The 20,498-nt window shown below is 40.0% G+C and overlaps 1 protein-coding gene across 5 annotated transcripts in view; it reads left to right on the top strand.

Annotated features, from left to right (window-relative positions):
* Positions 1–2,505: 2,505 nt before the first annotated feature.
* FGF14 (fibroblast growth factor 14) overlaps positions 2,506–20,498 on the top strand; it is a 686,012-nt gene continuing 668,019 nt past the window's right edge. The window contains exons 1-2 of one of the 5 annotated variants that reach the window (XM_078376024.1): positions 10,631–10,785; positions 11,281–11,354. Coding sequence is in view for 1 of the 5 variants with exons in the window: in XM_017970277.4 (XP_017825766.1) it covers positions 3,304–3,511 (208 nt within the window). In the remaining 4 variants the exon portion in view is untranslated. Of the gene's footprint in view, positions 3,512–10,630; positions 10,956–11,280; positions 11,355–20,498 lie in introns of those variants that run through there. The other 4 variants (XM_035275505.3, XM_078375642.1, XM_017970277.4 and 1 more) reach the window with 4 other exon arrangements.

Here is a 20,498-nt window from a genome sequence, read left to right as displayed (position 1 = left end):
CTGGAAATCTGGTTCAAGTTCATGACTTAGTATATAGCATGGAATCTTGTAAAGTTATTTTCACTGAAAAAATGCTTAATAAATATTGGTTGAATGACTGAATTGGCCTACTCAGAAAACAAAAAATTGATGGTCCTTTGGACCAAAAGTAACCTGAATGGTATTACCCATCTTTTCCAGACAGCAACAATTGCTTTTTTGGGGGTTTAATAATGTGAATAGTAGCCTATGTGACCTCAGTAAATAATATATTAATAAATATAGAAAAGAAGTATAGAAAGAGCAAAATGTTATACATTATAAAAAATTTCTCATTCCTTTAAATAGTATAAAACATGAGAAGCAACTAATACCTTGCTTGGAATAATAGATTCTCAACAAATAGTAGTCACAGTTAATTATCTTATATGGTTTTCCTTAGGTCGTGAGTCAAAGAAGTTTTCCACCAACATGTAGCAAAGGAAATGATAGTTTTCTGGCAGTTATTCTTTATTTAAGTAGGGAACAAATTCACTGTCAGAATGTAGAGAGTTAGAAGAAAGTCAAATTCTGATATTGAGGAAGAGCTGGTTTGAGACATACTGTCTTTATACAAATTAGCATTTAAGAAGATCCAATAATTACAGAACATCTCCCCAAATTTTACTCTACTTGTGAAATATTCCAGGGAACTCAGAAAGTTTTAACATAACATCAGAGCCTGTGAATTTGGAAGGCCATATTTATATTTCAACTGTTTCTCTGGCATTTGCCAAGTGATAATATATTGGGATGTTCTGGAACCCCCCTAGGGGACACCAATATGTTATAGAAACAGCATATGGTATCTGTCTCTGATTGATGGCAAAAATTATTTTCTAATTATTTGGCAATCCTATTCCATTTTTCCTCTTTCAAAAAAGAATTCCACTCTTCATTTTTTTTTAGTCTGTTTCTTCTTAGTAAGTCATTGGCATTAAATTCAGGTCTTTTTAGTATTCTCTTTTTACTTCACAAACCTTTTTAGACCATATTTAAATCTTAGTAATTTTTAAAAGCTGTATGACATGCTCATTTTGACACATCAAGGCCATCATGATATAACTTTCCAGTGTCTTAACCTTAACAGGATTTACTGGTTTTAAGTTCTTCTCTATTATCTAGAGTTGACTGATGTTTCCCAAAAGGTTAGAATATTAACGCTAATTTTAGCATCCTAACTAATAGAAAAGCCTAGAAGTGGTAAAGTTGTTTACTCCATTTTCATTTTTTTGACAACTGATAATCAAGGAGTTAGTTGATTTTCTTGAAAATCAAATCAGTCTTTTCCATCAATCCTCAGCCACATAAATGTACATCTAAGTTTATATACCATGCAATGGAGGCAGTAGTTTTAATTTTTTGAAATTGTGATGAAACTTCTAAATATATATTTTTGAATTAGAGTTAAAATTTTTATGTCAATTTACTTATAAAAATAGAAATAAGCTGACGTAAGTTTAATTCACTTACCTATGGAGAATGAGAGTGGTCAGTTTTACTTCTCTAAATCCTTATCTCACAAATAAGATGAAATGCTAATTTTTAAGTTAATTTTGAGCAGTGGGTACACTGGAGTTTGTTATATTATTTTTTGTAATTGTTTTATTACTTTGCACATTGTATTTTCCTCCAAATAGAATAACATAAAGTAATAGCTTGGTCCTAAACCCTTTGATTTTCTGGGCAAGTAGGAAGCTGGGTTACATCTTGAGGAAAATAGAAAATTTGCCTGTTTTGTTAGGTTAGATTGTAGTGTAGGTGAGATGTATAGATGAGAAGTAAATGAGGGTAAATTTAATGTAGGCTTAATTAATGAGTGCAGAAACATGCAAAGAATTAGGGCGTGATTTAGGCAGGGACTTTCTGCACAATTATTTAAAGGTAATGTGTTGTCTGTCTATAAAAGGCATATATGCCCCTCCCCAAAAAGTACAGTTTGCCACCTAGATTTTAGTGGTTGTCCTTTTAATGGCTGTTTCTGGTAATATTTGTTATATACCTAGTTTATATTTTTTAAACAGCCCATTAAGAGGAGTCCAATAATAAGAATTAAAGGAACTTGAGTTTTCCTTAATGTTTTAGATGCATTATGTGCTGCTTTTGAAAATGTGAAGGTGGAACTAATTTTGGCTGGGTGCGGAAGTTTTAAACCCCTGTTTCTCTGTATTTTCTCCCACCTCCAACCTCCCAACATGAATTTTCTAAGGTTTACTCATTGTAATTGTTAATTTTTCTTTTCAAAATTCACTTTTAACCGAAGACTGTTAGATTTGCTCCAAAAGCAAACAGCAGGCCGACTGGTGCTTGGCGGAGGAGGGAGAGAGGGTCGCGCGTTGGCTCTGGGGCTGGGGCTGGAGCTGGAGGGTGGAGAGACTTCAGGAGGGGCCCTAGCCGAGAGACTGCAGTGACACTGCCCTCCCTGGGCTGGTTGAAGCATCTCACTGGTGACGGGTCTAAAAGCACGTGGCTACGTCATGGAAAGCCAGTCTTTTCAATGCAAACTTCAACTCCTCCTCCTCCTCCCTCTAATGCCTGTAACTCACATCCGAGGCTGTGCGAGGAATCCGGAGGGGAGATTTTCCTCATGCTCACGGTTGTTGGAAACTGGAAGAGTGAGAGGAAGGAGGAAGGGGATTTGTGGCGCTCTCTACCTACTACAAGACTGACAAGGGGAGGGGGCACCTAAATTTGCATCTTTTCTTCGTGGTGATTGAGAACTGCAGGTTCAAACCGATCCCACTGAGCACTGGCGATTGATTATAAAAAAAAATCGACCCTGGGAGAAGGGAGGCTCTGTCTTCGGCTGTCAGACTCAATCTCGGAGGTGGTATTGGTGTGTGAATGTGTGTGGTGGTGTTTTTTTTTTCTTTTTTTTTTCTTTTTTCTTTCTTTCTTTCCTTTTTTTTTTTTTTCCTTCTCTCCTAGGGGCTACACAATGGCAGTCTTCTCTCAGTAAGATGAATCCTGCTTTGCCTTCTGCAGATCCACCCATCCTCATAGCGATCAAGTAAAAAGGCTATGGTTTTCTCTTTGGGGATCTTTTGTGCATTACTGTTCTCCCTGATTAGTTTTGATCTCAGTTGGGATTTCTTTGCTTTTTTGTTTGGCTTCATGCTGAAAAAGGATTTTTCTTCCAACCTTTTGGTAATAATCCGGTGGTGATCGAGGGGGGATAAATCATTCACCCTGGCCGAAAAAAAACAGTCACTGAGAAGTCTCAAAGAAATATACCACGTGAGGGGAAAAAACTGGGAGAAGATCCGGAATATTATCGTTTTTCCTATGGTAAAACCGGTGCCCCTCTTCAGGAGAACTGATTTCAAATTATTATTATGCAACCACAAGGATCTCTTCTTTCTCAGGGTGTCTAAGCTGCTGGATTGCTTTTCGCCCAAATCAATGTGGTTTCTTTGGAACATTTTCAGCAAAGGAACGCATATGCTGCAGTGTCTTTGTGGCAAGAGTCTTAAGAAAAACAAGAACCCAACTGGTAAGCAAAACATGCATCGTGTTATGTTTTTCCTCATAATAACCTGTCTGTTGCTCATCGAGCTAGATCTGCATTTCTGCTATGCAGGAAGGCAGGGGAAACATACCAGGAACCAGGACAGTGTTGCATATAGAGGTGTTGCATGAATAAACAAGTAACAGCTGGATCGGCGTCTGCGAACCCCAAAACCATTATCAGCATCTCTTGGCTGTGACACAATCCATCACTAGGAGGGAGGAGGAAACTTTTTTTAAAAATGTATTTGGTTGCCTAGGTTTGGTGGAATAGTGAAGGGCTATAGCTTAAGGTTGTGCCCCAGGCAGCTGAAGCTTCGGTAGTTGCCAGGAAAAAGAACCGCGAGCTCTCCTTACTTCTGCAGCAGGTTCGGGGGACGTAGCTGGGTGTCGAGAACCTGCTCTAGACTTTCTGATTAGCTTCACAATATTCGCCACCACGATCACCTTTACCAAAGTAAACGAGGCCCCCTCCCTCGCGTTCCCGCTCCTCCGTCAGCCCCCGCGTCCCTCCCCCGTCCGGCTCCGGGTGCCCGAGCATTAACTCATTCCCCGTCTGCCTCTGACACATCCTGCCACTGGGAATACTTGAGCAAGGCTTGCGCCTGGAGGGAACCCCAGACTGGGAAGACAAGCCCAGCCCCTCTAATATTTGTAATTGAAGTCCCCCTTTAGAAAGCGGCATCAAAGCCCTGCGTCGGGGTCCCACAGGGCCAGGGGTAGGGGTGAGCCAGGCCGTGAGTTCCTGCTTTTAAGCCTACGGATGATCATGCGCCCCGATTCCAAAGGGCTCCAACAGGGAAACTTGCAGTACATTACATAAGGAATGCAAATGCATCTGATCCGGGGAGTCGGATCCCAGGGGTTCCCGTCCCCACGTCTCGGCCTGACGCGATGGGGGGCGGCCGCGGAGCTGTGGGCTAGCAACCCAGGAGAGGCCAGGCAGGAGGGCTGCATGGTGGTGGCGGCGGCACTGGCGAGGAGGCTGGACGCAGCCTTCCCCGGAACCGCTCACACTGGCAGCCGGGCCTGTGGCGTCCCCCGGCTCTAGCAGGGTGGGAAGGGAAACAGGATTGAGTATTCTCGTCTGGGGTTGTGTTTGAAGGAGGGAGCAGGGAAACCGGCCGTCCCGCAGTGGCAGCCCGGGTTCCCGAGGCTCCTGACGCTGGCACTGCGGTGCAGTAGATCACGGCTCTCCACGGCCTCCCTGACACCCTGGGCTCAGCCTGGGGCCGCACTGGCACCCAGAGCCCCAGCGACTGGGGCAGCAAGTGGCTGCTGCCCTCCAGCCTCCGAAGCTTGCCAATGCCACGTAGCTGGGGTGGCGCGCTCCGAGGGGGCTGCCGCCTGTGGGTGCAGCGGGAGGCAGAGGAGGACGAGGAGGAGGTGTGGGTGGGCGGGGACCGATGTGGTGGGTGTGGAGGCTGAGACTGTTTGCGGCCACCATTCCTGCAGCAAAGGAGAAACTGCGAGCTGTTAGGCTGTCCAAAAGGGCAGGGGCTCCTGCGCTGGGGCGGAGAAGTTTGCCCCCAGCTGGTATTTCGGGGTGGCAATTGAGGCTCTCGTAGTAGCCTCTGGCTGCTCGGTGGACTCGGTGCTGCAGTGGGCTCTGGGCTCTGCCTCAGTCCTCCTTCCTGTGTTCTAGCTCTTACACCTTTTCTATTCACCCCGTTTCCTCCTCCTCCGTCCTTTTACCCTTCTCTTTTCTTAACTCCTGAGCGTTTAGCAACTCTGAAACAACACACCAATCTGAGAATTGCCCAAGGAGAAAACAGTGTTGCCACCTTTCTACCCGCATGTCTAATTCAGCTATGAGATGTACCCCAAGATGTACCCCAAGTCCCCGATATCAAACCTGAAACTTGCTGATGCTTGGTTCACACAAAACCAACCTACATCCGCAGCACTATCTCACAGCCTAATATGAAGACCCTTTTTGCAAGACTTCCGGAAGTGAGACAGGCCAAGGGCTGCAGTGGGAAGGGGAGGCGTCACTGCTTTACACCGTAAAAACAGTTATCTTTTGAACCCTTCTTGTGTTCTGTGAAAAGATTTAACTCTCTTCTGAGAAAAGAATACTGTAAAAGCATTTTTTATTTAGATGTGATCATTTGCCTTAGGGACCTTGAAATCAGTCCTTCCATAGTACTGGAGAGTGGGAAATAATTTAGCACAGAACAGTAAGTTTTTTGTAGGCCTTTATAATTTTTTTTTAAACAATTTTACTAGAAACACTAATTTCTCCCTATACACAATTCACAATCTTTTTATTACACTTCCTTCATCCCATCCACTTTCGTCTCTCTGGAATAGTTTTTCCCCCCTTCCAAGGCATTTTTGGAAACTGTCAAACAAATGACAATTTATTTTTAGAGCAATTTATTTTGCAGCTTATGAATGCTAAAGTATTTGGGTACGAATTGGTGGGTTAACTCAAAGTGTATCTAAGAACATCACCAACTATTCTAATAGGATAATTTAGTCTTAGATAACCAGGGATATGGGTTCTAACCTGGGAGTTGCTGCATGTAATATATGATATAATATATATAACAATATATATAATATATTACATATATTTAAATAGAACATTAATGCACCACATTATTTATCTTACCTTCTAAAACTTTTAGCCTGTAAGTTTGAATCAAACCCATGCCTAGCCATTCTCTTTCAGTATTTTACTTTGTGAGTTCCATTCTCCTGCTATTAACATGAAACCTAAAACCTTTTGCAGGTTTTTGATCCCAAGACAGCAGTAGAACTAAAAAGTTAATTGGGTAATGAAAATAAAACAAACACGAAAATTCTCTTAACTATTACAGCCAAAATGAACAGATTGACTACTACCTATTATGTTATCTTAAATTTAAAAAGAGGACAATTAATTGGTTTAAAAACTAAGGAACTTGGGAGAATACTACCAAACACCAGTGAATTTGGTATAAAGCACCTATTATTATTTCAAAGAAAAATATTTGGTTAATTTTGCTTCCTAAACGTTTGAAAGTTATGAAATAACTTACTGATAATTTCCAATTGTTTAAACTGTCAACAAGTGTAGGTAATTTGGTCAGGCGTTCCTGGGAGGAATTTCAGAGCATTGCTATAGAATCAGGTTGGTGTGAAAATAAGCAGATAATAGAGTTATGAATTTAAGGACAAAGTTATTCATCTATGCAAAAGTTACTGATTAGTTCATTATTAATATTTAAGTAAGACGCATTCATTAAATAGTGCTTTGGGCTTGTTTTATGTAAAATTTAACTGGAAGAGAACATGAAAAACATCTTCGCACAATATATGCTTTTAAAAGTAAATCGCAATGGCTTAAAAGTCCTGGATATAAAGTAAATTTGCTATCTTCATAAAAACACCCTAACAGCCATTATCAGAGAACACACACACACACACACACACACACACACACACACTCACTCTTAAATGTCCTACTTTCCTAACAGAACAACAGCTATGCATTTAGAATAAATGTTACCTGCTTCAACTTTCACTGTATGAGTCATGCAAGGTGACTGTATTTTAGGCAAATCATTAAATAGGGAATACTAAATCCAAGGCATTTATTTTGTCTGTAGGATACTTCATAGGTTTCTTTAAACCAGTATGATAGTTTGGATTGACCTATGTCTATAATAGGCCCCTTTTGGAAATAATCTGGGTCACTGCACTTTAAGCCAAGGGTACTCAGGAAAGAAATGTGGTTGAAAAAAGAAAATACACAATAAAGATAAATACTAAGGTCACGTCATTGTGGTCTCTTCAGGCTCATAATGTAAAACTAGCAAAGGAAGCCACAGACCCTCAAACAGATACACCCACACAACCACACACAGGACCTTCAAACAGATACACCCACGCAACCACACACAGGACCTTCAAACAGATATACCAACTCAACTACACACAGGACCCTCAAACAGATACACCCACTCAACCACACAAATTGACCTTCGAACAGATATACCCACTCAACCACACACAGGACCTTCGAACAAATATACCCACTCAACCACACACAGGACCCTCAAACAGATACACCCACTCAACCACACACAGGATACCCCCAAACTTCCATGGTTTGATAGGATTTCGGAAAGCACAGATTTTAAGATAAATCATGATCTAAGAGGATTTTATTGAGTACAAATGTCAGTGCCAAGTGTTAGTACGAAGCAGATGCCCTAGACCCAGTTCTGCACAGCACACTGAGAACATTCCATAAACTCTCTTTTTCTGAACTCAGTCTCCCACTCTATCTTGTAACTTTGAGATGGAACATGCAGGGCTTGGCAGGACCCATGATCACTGTCTATTTCCTACTTGTCTGGCTGTCTTTCAGCTTTGCTTTTGCTTTTCACTAAGCTGTTTTAGGTGCCAAAACACCTGGTATGCCCCTGTTACTCATTTATGTTATTTTAAAAAGCTACTTGCTTTACATCTAGGGCTGCCATGGTGTTTGGAAGTGGGAAAATAGGAAGAGAGGAAAGAAGAGTAAGCACTTTTTACTCCTCCACCTTCTTAGCCTACCGACTCATCCTAGGTTCCAGTAGAGCTGGGTGAGCCACACATGGGCCACAACCTCTGCATGTCTAAAACACTGACTATATTTCAAATGAAAACTTCAGATTCAGACTGCACGGCTGAAACACCAAACAGATGTAAGCTGCTTCTTCTAACATGCTTGGCTTTGAGTGGGATTCAATGTAGTATGAGTTGGCCTTGGACTCCATCCAGGAAGCTTTAGTTACTGAGGTAGCAAAATGGGTTTTGCAGAGCAGTGCCACTCCAGGAACTAAAGGATGGCATTTTAGGTAGGCTTCCAAGTACTGCCTTGTTGGGAGAGTGAATTTTTCTTTTTTGAAATGCATAGGCCAGTTAATAAGTGTAAAATTCAATGCGTGATAATCTAAACTTAGTTTTAACAATGAAGATGACTTTGGCTGTACAAGTTGTTCTCATCTTAGCATCCATAACTGAGAAAATTTGTTCAAATGCTGCATTGCTTTCTGAAGGTGCTAAAGCTAATTCTATACTATACTTCACATTTCCCACAATGAACCATTCCTTTAAAATGTTCGAACCCAGTCTTCCATGTTTTAGCAACACAAACGTTGGAGACTTTTGTGAAGTGTTTTTATACATATGGTAACAAGGACAACAACCAATGTTTTCACTTCTTTGCACATTTTGGCATCATACCTCACTCAAATTGACTCACAAGCTTTCTATAAATACCACGTAGATGTCTCAAAATGGAAGCATTTATTCAAAATAGTTTCTTTTGCCTTAAGAGGAAACAGTTGGGATATTTGAACAGTCTAACAGGAGCTTTTTCAGTGTTAAACAAGTCATTGCAAACCTTTGAGCCCAACTCAGTATTACCTCCAGGAGGAATTGTGGGACAGGGAAAGACCGATTTACACATCTGCCTGCTCAGTGCCATAGCCTGTGTGGTGTTCCTTTGGACTTGTATACCATGTACCAGGTTAAGTTATGTGTTTAACCTGGGTATGAAGGGCAGGGAGTTTTCTGAGAGAGCTTCTCAGTTCCTCCGTATACCTCTAGAGATGCAATAGCTCTTTGGTATCTGGACCAACTATGTCCTGATGTTTTTTTCTGTGTTCTCCAGTTGCCACTATTTTTTTTTTTTACTTTGGTCAGAATGTACAAGGTAGGATGATGAAGGGAAGGGAACAAAAGGAGGGATTCTTAGGGGCTTCCTAAACATGAAGGCAAAAATGGATGAATATCGCAAACATGTTTTACAGGAAACAGTGAAGTTCTTGTTTGATCAATCTAGTAACATTATGTAAGAAGTCACCCAACAACTGCTGGGCACCCCTCTGTCACTGTGTCTTGACAAAACCTCTGCTCATGACACATGGTAGGTTTACAATACACTTTAATAAAATGAATTAAGAGTGAAAAATAGGTGTCTCTGGGAAAATGAGCTATGGGACTGCAATGGGCAGGACTATACATTTTACTTGGTTAAAGTCGCTTAATGCTTATTCCTTCCCCAAAGTGCCAACCAGGAATCTGACTACTATAAAATGTAAAGAAAAAAAGCTGTTAGTGGCTCTTCATCCGTGACGATAGGGTGGCCTGAAACCCGGTCCTGCAGACATTCCCTTGGCCCACATTTTATAGCTTCCTTCTCAGTCTCAAGGCCTTAGTCTTCTCTTCACTCCCGAGTTTCTCACAAAATACACAAGCTGAAAAGCTCATGGCTTTCTCCCCATCTGGCACTCTCGGCGTCAGAATAGCAAACGTTAGGGCACCATTAGGTGCTCAGCTCCCAGACCCTTCATTTTCTTTTCTAATCTTTAATTTTCTTCTTAATAAGACATTCCGCAAAGAATAAACTGTTCCTCTTTTGAGGAGCTCCTTTCTCTGAAGATGGTAACTGGGAGCCTCAATTGCAAAGAATTAGAACTCGAGTTCCAGTTGCTTTGGAAGGAGTTTCTCGCTTAGTATTTTGTTCTTTCTCAGTTCAAAAAGCAGTCATCTTTCAACCTCACAGCTTCCTGCACTCGCGCCCACCACCCTCATCTATTTCGCTTCTTCCTTTTTGGTGCCACTTTAAAAGGTGCAGGGTGCTGGGCCGCTGTGGCCTCAGGCAGAGAGGCGGGGAGTTGGTATCAAGGACCAGAAAGTTTGGCAGAAGCCAGGGTTCTGGGCCCAGGCCCCGGGCTTCCAGAGAAGTGTGTCATTATATGCTTTCTGCAAAGCCACGAGCGGGCCCATGCTGCAGCTGTGCCTCCAGGCGTGGAGCCCCTCGGTAATCTGGCTGAAGCCGGCTTCCGAATCTGAGCTGCTTTGGCCCTGAAAAGGGGGGAGCCCGACGGGGAAAGTGGGCTTCCTCCTGGCTTTACCCGTTGGCCCAGAGCCCCCGGTCCCGCCGCCGCCCTCTGCTCACGGGGATCAGTCATCACCGCGCTCCCAGCTTTGGCTCGCGGTGGTCTCCGCTACGCAATGCGGCGGAAACGGCCCGTTGGAGCCGCCGTAGCGCGGGAAGTTTCCGTTGCCACGGAGATGACCTATGACCCTAGGGCGTCTCTGGGACCCGGCAGCCGACCATGTTGTTGCTATGGAAACCATGGCGGCCGGAAGCCGCCGCTCGGGAGCGACTTGGCGCGTGGGTCTGGGATAGGGTTCCTGCCCAGGCACTCTTCCCTGGTGGCCAGCAACCGAGCAGTGAACGGCCGGCTCTACCGCCCGCGGGGCACGCGTTTGCAGGTCACTCCGTCGGCGTTGACGCGAGAGCACCCCGTGTGCACTGCTGGACCTGAGGGATGGGAAAGTCACAGGTGGCTGCCTCTGCCCGCCCCGTCACGCCTCGCGCTAGCAAGCGCCGACTCTGGACCCGAGACCTATCTGAAGGAAAGGGAAAGGAGCCGGCGTTTCTGGTGATTTTGCCTAAGCTCAGGACTGGGAGAGGACGAGCCGAATTCTGGGGAGACCCTGGGCGGGTCCTGAAGTTTTCTGGGGTTTAGTCCCCTCGGCTTCTCTAAGAAGGTTATTGATTAGAATAATCCCAGATCAGCCCTAGTTCTAATATTCTAGGTTCCTATAGCATTCACACCCAGTCCTGATTGTAAGTGGACTTCCCTCACCCCTTCCCTGTATCTATCCAGGACTATGTTGACTATGTTTAAACTGTATTCTAAATTCAGAGACTATCAGAGATAGAGGGTGACCTGAGCGATCACGAACAACGTGTTCCCTTTACAGGTGTGGCAACTCCTTCCCAGTGGAGGAAGCGACTGTTCCAAGAGCAAGTTTTGGAATTGTAGGCACCAACACAGGTAGACTCTTTGAGCCTTGGGTGAAGAAACACATATTTTACTGGTGACACTAGGAAGAGCTCCTCATGCACTTCATAGAATTGTGTGGTTGGTGCTGAAATAGATGGCATTCCATTTATCCATTGTATCCCCCAGATATCTTTTCCTTAGAGAGGTTTTAGATTTGGGGGGTAGGGGAGGGTGTCTCCACTGGTTTGTTTTTCCTTCTCTCATCTCCGTGCTATTGGGAAAATCTTCTCTTTTTCTATAAACCTCATTTGCTGTAAATTAAGTTGAAAAGATTATTTTCAGAGCTTATTACAACTCTGAATTTATGAAGTATTTCTTTTACGACCACATGCTCTTTATCATTTTGTCAGTAACTACAATCTCTCTAAAAAACAAAACAAAAACTTAGTAAACATTTAAAAAGTGCTACTGTGTTTGAACTGTTGATGCTGGAGATACAGGGGTGAAGAAGAATTATTCCTTCAAGGAATTGGCAGGAAAGACAAAAAACAGGATCAATTATGATGTGAACAGTTCTGTGTAGGTGGATCAAGGTGCTGCTATAGGGCCAAGGAAGAGGGGCATGGAAAGGTTTCTGGAGGGAATGAAACTCAGACTGAGTCATAAAGAATGACTAAGAGTTAGCCACGTGGGAAAGGCAATGGTTAGGCTGTCAAGGAAGAGAAAAAAGCATACTTTAAGCTTTGAGGGCGTCAGAGATTGTGGTGCAGACTGAGAATATCAAGTACAACTGAGAAACAGGGTGTTTGTAGGGAGTGGCAGGTAGTGTGGTTGCAAGGTAGTGAAGCACAGATTGTGAGCTCTCTTGTGTGACGTGATCATACCTACCCTCGAGACAACCATCATTCTACAGTGTGGAAAACAGCTCTGGGTTGGGCAAGGTTGAAGGTAGAAAGGCCAGGGAGGAAGAGCAGTGAGCAGTGGTGAGACGTCCTGAATAAGGCAGTGACAGGCACTAGAGAGGAAGTGAAGGCCATTTGTTTTAGTGGCCAGTTTGCATTTGGGAAGGAAGTTGAAGGAGGAGTCTGAAATTTTCTGATTCCTGGTTTTTGATTTGGACAGTTCCTGTTGAGCTAGTCTTCTGGCTATTTGCCAACAGAACACTTCCATCTCCTTGAGACATGGAGTAAAAACTTGGCTGTCTTGACTGTATAGAGGGGCTGAGGTAGCTTTTAACAGCAAGTAGGAGACTTAGACAAGCTTCTCTTTCTAGATTAAAATTTAAATGGACAGTTCTGGGAGAGTTACTGTAGGATAAAAAGTTCATCTTGATTTCAAACCTGAAAATCCTTAGGACTGGGAAAAAATGCTTTACAATAAAGATAAGCCAAAATGATTTTTAAAAAATGATCATATACAATTCTTTGTTAATAGCAGATTTTTCACTGTTTAGTTTGAGGAGTCAACTAATGCAATTAGAAGCCAAGTTTTCAGATTAATTACTCAGATCTGGCAAGTCAAAAGAGAAGGAAGTGTGAACTTTATTGAATTTACATATGTAAGTGTATGCACCTGCTTTTTAGATAGAAATGAATGTAGTTGTAATTAAAATGTCTTTTTTTTCTCCTGTAACATTTTGTTGTCTGCACAATTATAGTGGATCACTGAAGTGTGTGGTAACCTTTTCTGTAATGCTGCCTCTTAAAGTGTAGCTTGGGAGGGATTGTAATGTCTGTTCCTTCCAATTCCTGTGTGAAGCACATGGTATAATATTGTACTTCAAAAAATTAGAAATGTGAAAATAAGAAGGCTTAAAGACAAAAACAGAAATAATCTCTTAGTTGTAGTCTTTTTTGTTTTAACAGCTATTTATTTGAAGTCTGAAACTCATCATCTTTAGTTGTGTTACTGCCGTATACCAGGTGTTGTAATTTTTCAGCAAAAAAAGGACCCTGTTTGCCTTAGACCTGAGTCACATTTCTATGTAAGCACTCAGTAGTAACCATCATTTGGCCACAGCATTTTATTGTTGGAGCAAACTGAAAGCAGCGATTCAATATTCTCTTTCCTCCTGTATTGCTAAATGACTTCATTTGTTTCCTGAGAATTTATGTTTCTCATTAACTTGATTATTTTTCTTATACGTTCAAACTTTTTTTCAAATCACATGACAAGTAACATAAAATACCTCACATCTCAGACAAATAATAATAACTGCTAAATATTGAAATAATTTTAATAAAATCGATAGCAAATGTTAGAAGTTTTCCAATGATGCAGTTAAATCTGATATAGGATACAAATTGTACATTATTATTGCTTATTATTATCTCTCTTATAATTTCCTTTTAAAATGTTGGGAATAATTATAAAGAACACAGTGCTGAGACCATTCTGGTACCTGTGTGGCAGATGTGCCTCTGTATGGGGGATACTGTGACATCAATGCTGCAGAGAGTGTGTGGTCCGATATGCAGCCATAAAGCCCACCCAGCTTTGTCTGACCCTTGCCCTTTGTTGCAGCAAAGTGCTTTTCCAGCACTGTTATTTCATCCCTTTTCCTCCTTTTCCCTGTGTTTGTACTATCCGATTCTAGATTTTGTCCTTTTACATATTTTCTTTTTAGTCATGTTTTTTAAAAATTTTGTCATCAACTTACTCTTCAGGCAAGATCAGGATTAGTATTCAATTGGATTTACCTCCTTTACATTCATTACATTAGGAAAATAGACCTAAAATAGTTGTCACAAAGTAGATGAGAAACATCTGTCTGAACTTGAAACATTTACCCAAAGTGATGTTTATTTGACTTAAGTTTTTTCTTTAGGTACTTCAAATTCACGTGTGCCAGAATGTGATGTGAATCTGTTGCTTTGATTATATAACTAAGTGACTTTTAGGCCATTATAAATATCCCACCTAGTTTTCTCATTAATGAATGTATATTATACTTACTAGATTTTTAAAATTATATTACTCTTTTGCTTTAACAGAAATGTCCTGAATTTATTTTGAATCCTGTGTTATTATTAGTTGGTAACAATTAATCTTTAGAGAATGCTTCTGTATACTAGGCACTCTACCTGTACTATCTAATTTCATTCTCAAAATCACATATAGGAAATTCTTTTATACTTCTGTTAAAAGTTATGAAGCCCAAGCATGAAAAGATTAAGGAAGTTAGTGGAGAGTACCTAGCTGGTAACTGAAAGATCTGAGTGTAAAACCAAGTAATCTGACTCCACAATACATACACTTAAATTCCTAAATTGCAGCTACCTCCCTAGGAAAGATATTGAACAGAATGCTCGTGAAAGTGATCAGTATTTCTGCTAATGTTTTATGAATTATTCTGTCCTGAAACTAAAAGGGACTGTAACATATTCAGTGTTTAGCTATCTCAAATTTTTAATGCTTTCTTATTGAGATATAATTTATAGACATTAAAATGCACAGTCTTAACTTTATGGCTTAATGTATTCTAACAGTCATGTGCATCATTGTAACCACTACCCTAGTCAAGATATGGAATATTCCTAGCACCCCTAAAAATTTTTCTTATTTCCATTTAGTTCCTACCCATCCCCGCTCTGAGAAGCAACGATCATTCTTATTTACTTCGTATCATTAAATTATGAAGCCTTCACACTTTTGAGTTTGCCTTTTTCGCTCAACATATTGTTTTCGGGATATGACATTGCATGTTAGATATGTAGAATTCAATGTGGTAGCTTTGGTTTTATTCTGTAAACTGGAAACCCCTAACATCTAAAAATTGTCAGGAACAACCAAGGGTCTGAAAGTTTACCCAGCTTGCTAGTCTGCCGCAGTTACATGATGCTGACAAGAAGACAGGAGACTCCTGGGTCAGAGACAGGGGACTTTATTATTTAGAGCATAGGAGGCAGCATGAGCATCATGTGCTTGTCGGTTCCCTGTATGTCCCCAAATCCTTTCAGGGACAATGCTGAGTGTCCCAGGTGGATTCTTGCTCACAGTGGATTTGTATCATAGCAAAGGAACACTGAGTTTAGGAAATTCCTAGTCTTTTAAGGGGCTTCTAGCAAAGCTGCCCAATCTTTCTCTGCAGGGAGGTGTTAACTTTATTATCCTGGTCATGAAACAAATCTATCCTTTAACCTGGAGCAAGGTACCATCTCTAAATGACAAGGTGGTTTGCTATGCAAATATTTTTGCAAAGATAGTCTGGTACAAATGCGGTTAGAAGACAAGCAGAAATGACATGAGAAAATTCTCACTTAAATCTCTTTCTGCAAGGCAATTTTTTTTACTTTTCGATTTCTCTTGATACTGCCACGCTTACTGCTCTATTGATGTATTTACTCATTAGAAAAATAACTTATTTGGAAATTATCTTAAAAGTGATCGTGAAGTTTTGAGAAGATAATATACAATCGTATATGGTAAATTTCTCTCCATTTATTAAGTAACTAATATGTGGTATGTTAACATTACATGTTAGTTACTGAGAGAGATTTAAACATTCTCTAAGGGTTTTGTCTTTGACCCATAAGTAATAAAATTAAATTTATGGAGAATACTAGACATGAGAAAGAATTCTGCTATAAGACTCATCTGGGATAAAAGGGGAAGAAGGGGAAATATTTTAGAGAAGAGTGACCTAAGTTGACTCTTGAATGTGTGTTTCCATTGGTAGGAGAGATAAGCATATTCTTGGCAAGGGGAGTAATGTGAATGAAAGTCAAAGGCTGGGATTATTTATTGATAGAGTGAAAGGTACATGATTGGGGATTTGTGGGAAGTTAATAGAATCATATTTTAGAGGATTAGTGAAATCGTATTTTAGAGTCCAAAAGCCTTGTAGAGGAGTTAGCCTGGATGTGGTGGAACTTAGTGAACTAGGGAACTTTTCCAAAAAGAGAAATGACGTCTTTGAGAATTGCTCAATTATAATTGGGGAGCGTAACTGTGGGGAGGGACAGTACTGGGAGGAAGGAGCGATTTTAGTATTAAGAAAGCAATCAAATGAAAATGTCCTTCTGTTAGTTTGAAGTGCGAAACAGGAGCTTGGATGAAAGGATGGTTCTGGGTAGGTAATATGGGCAGGAGAGAAATTGCTCAGTAATTAGGAATGGATGAATTGAAGGCATACCTTGAGAAATTGTGGACCAGGAAGAGCACTGCTTTGTTGGAATGTAGAAGGATGGGTGAAACAGAAAGTGTAAATGAGAGACGTAGGAGTCACTGTGGTGCCTCACACGAGAAGGAGGCCTCCATCGACACTTGGAAGTCATAGATACTTTGTTGAGAGTATGAGACAGGAAATGTAGTTAGCAGCTATATTTATGTTGCTGTTACATGTAGTTGATAGTTGCCTGAGCATATAATGTAGATCTTTCTATACACCTTGAGCCCACTTTGCAGTCTTACTTTTCTGATGTAATTTGAAGTCACTTTTCTGGCCCTGGTGACTTTATTGGCTTTCTAAATAAGGGGAGAATGGCTTTGACTACTTTCTTCAAGATGTACTGAACAACTTTGTAGTACTGACATGCTCTCCTTAGCAGCATTTTATTTCCCTGTAAAATGATGTTTTCTACATTGAGTACACATGGACACAAAGAAGGGAACAACAGACCCTAGGGACTACTTGAGGGTGGAGAATGGGAGGAGGATGAGGATCTGAGGATCAAAATAGTACCTGTGGGGTACTATGCTTATTACTTGGATGACAAAATAATCTGTACACCAAATCCCAGTGACACTATTTACCTACTTAACAAACCTGCACATGTACCCCTGAATCTAAAATAAAAGTTAAAAAAAGTAAAAATGAAAGATAATGTTTTCTAGTAAAGCACTGCAACTAAGAAGGACTAAAAATGTTATAGGCTATTTGGAGATTTTATATATATATATTTATTTATTTATTTTTAATCGTTTTGGACCATATTTTCTGTAAGAATTCCAGTATGCTGCTGTGGCTCTAGTATTGATCATATGTTTTAGTAACCTTTATGATCATTGCTTAGAGGAGATATGCATTAAGGAACAGTTGGCTAAAACCACAACTTTTAGAAATAATTTTTGGTTTCCTACTCTTTTCTGTTATAAAATTTGAATTTGTGTTTTAAGGGGTCAGTATCTGTCTCCTGGATGTTTAAATGCTTAAGAATGACACAAAATTTATAAAGTGATATTTCAAGGAAGATAACTTTTGTGAAAGTAAGAGCAATTAAATTCTTAATGCCTAGTCAGACTTTATAAAAATGTAACCAATAATGCCTAATTCTCAGCAGTTGCAGTTGTTTTTGATTTAGAACTAGGATCCTTATTAGAAATCAGAGTTTATAAGACTGATATCTATAGAGCCACAAGCATGATTCATACAAGAAGGGGAAGGGTCCATTTTAGGTGGTGACAGCAGTAGTAGACATACTGTGGTGGGAGCAAATTGGCAGCATAGATGCAAATTCTGTCATTTTAGTTGGTGAGCGAGTAGTGATTTAATTAAACTTTTTGCAACTGAGGGTGAACGCAATAGACAGCTGCACAGTACTAAATCCTGCAGCATTAAGTAAAAGGTTTGAATTTTGTATGAACATAGCTTTGAATAAAAAAGCAAAATGTACACCCTTTGCACGTAAACATGCCAGTTTGGAGTCACAGGCCAATCTGTGTCATATGGAAATGTGCACACTTTCCTACCCAGCTTTTCTGGTGCCAATTAACTTGTATCTGTGAGAGCCTGAGGAAAGGAAGTGAGGGTCATTCAGTTCACTCTGTGTCTTACAACCTTACTCTCACTTTTATTATTGAAAGCAGAAGGAAGCATTATGTTTGTGTAGCTTGATAACAATTTTTGCTTAACTATGCTTTTTCCTTTCAGTGTTACAGTTTTAAGACAAATCTTTGACCATTTGAAAAATATATCCTTTCAAATTTATATTTGGTAGAAATACTTTTAAGTGTTATTGTAGGGGCTAAGCATAATGGCTCATGCCTATAATCCTAGCACTTTGCGAGGCTGAGGTGGGTGGGTCACTTGAGGTCAAGGGTTCGAGACCAGCCTGGCCAACATGGCAGAACCTGGTCTCTACTAAAAATGTAAAAAATTAGCCTGGCTTGGTGGCACATACCTGTAATCTGAGCCACTTGGGAGGCTGAGGCATGAGAATCTCTTGAACCTAGGACATGGAAGTTGCAGTGAACTGAGATTGCTCTACTGCACTCCGGCCTGCGTGACAGAGCAAGACTCCATCTCAAAAAAAAAAAAAAAAAAAAATTGTATATTTTGTTAGGAGCTATTCTTGTCTCTCTCCCCTTTAGAATTCAAGAAAATGAAGGAAAATTATAGGAGTTAGTATTGTTAATAAATATGCCAGTATAAGTTCAAGGAACTTCAAAAATTTTGTAAAAGTCATGTTCAGATAATATACATTGTATTTATTTCCTAAATGCTATGTTACATTATGGCTAAATGCCTGTATTTTAAGCTGCTAAATAGTAAAATAGTGCTTTAACACAGTACTTCACAGGTTAAATTGTGGTGTGAGTTTTCTCAATTTTAAAGGCAAATACAAAGCAAGTTGAATGTATTTATGGGTGTGTATGTATGCTAGACATTTAGCTTGGGATGAAATTCTAAGTGTTTATGCACTTACCCCATCTGTTGGCCATTAGAATCTTTCACCCAAGAGAGTCACTCAGAAAGGATTGATATTACCAGTAATTTGAAAACAGAAATAAATAGCTCAGAAGTGGGTTCAATACAAAAATAACTTTTCATGTTTTAAATTTGTGATTTTGAAAATAAAAATAATATTTCATATTCATACCAGTTCATTTCATGGATTCAAGTAGCTTTTGTTGAGATTATTTTAAATTAAAATTTAGATGCTGAGATCTATAGCATAGGATGTAATTACAGAACAAGACATTTTAAAATATATCTATTTCCTATATCAGGCTTACTAGTCAGGCATCTTCATTATTGGTATTTATTTATTGGTACAGTATAACCAGCACTTTAAACTTCTCACAAGTAAGTAAGCCACATAGACAACTTAGAAGTAAGGATTGGAATCTCCAAATGTGGTATATTTAAGTCACAGTATAGGTTCTTCTACAGGATTAGGGTTGTCTGATAGCATGATTTTTCTGTGTACTAACTGGATTTTTAAGTTGAAAAGATAGTAATATGATGAAAATACTAATAGCTGTTACAACTATAAAGTCGTTATGACTGGAAATTGGTTTATTGTCCAACAAAGCTGATTGACAATGTCTTTAGGGTCTTTGTGCAGTTTTTATTCTTTTTAAGGTAGAAAATAAGATGAAAAAAGAAAAAATATGTAGTCAGTAGGTCTTTAGGCTGTTCAAAACTTCAAAGGGAGGAAACGAAATGTTCTGAATAATTTTGTTGGCTGCTGTCTCTATATGGTCTTTACAGGAGTTTTAACATATCCCATATAATTGATTTCCATTGTATGTGGTTAGATATGCTTCACAATCGTTATAAATACTTTCACTTTATAGTCTCCCGAGAACTGCTATAACTCTTCCATATCTGCTTATTAATCTTTTATCTAAAAGAACAAAAGGTAAAAATCTCTGGTTTAGGTGCTGTCCTGCATTATGTTTTGTTTATTTTGTTTGTTTGTTTGTTTTTAGTTTTCCTTTAGATAATTTGTAAGCAGGGAGGAGATTCCAAGGCTTCCTTAAAGTTAGTCAACTTGTGATCACTTTGAGAGCTGATCTCCAAGTTGATATGTAGACTTGTGGTGTGTATCTGTAAGGGTAACATTTAACAATTTTTTTTTTCTGATTGATATTGTAGGGTACAGTAATATAGAGTAATCTTTAATTTCTGTGGCTCTGACACTATAGGGCCCAGGAAGAGGGCATAGCAGGCTTCCTGCAGGGAATAAAATTCTGACTGAGTCACAGAGAATGACAGAATTAGTCAGGTAGGAAAGGCACAGGGTAATTGTTCAAGGAAGAGAAAAGAGTAACCCTTAAACATTTTTAGGGGCATGAGAGATTGTGGTGAGTAACAAGAATGACAAATATAGATAAATGAGGCATGGGAACTTGAGTTGATTTGCCTTCCAGTAGACATAATGGTATGTGAAATCTGAGAGTTTTACCTTATCAAGAATATTTATTCTTTGTACCTACCAAACATACCTCTAGTACTCCTTCGTCATATAA

This window comes from Callithrix jacchus, chromosome 1 (assembly GCF_049354715.1).
Source record: "Callithrix jacchus isolate 240 chromosome 1, calJac240_pri, whole genome shotgun sequence".
NCBI lineage: Eukaryota > Metazoa > Chordata > Mammalia > Primates > Cebidae > Callithrix > Callithrix jacchus.
This window is presented reverse-complemented; position numbering and strand designations above follow the sequence as displayed.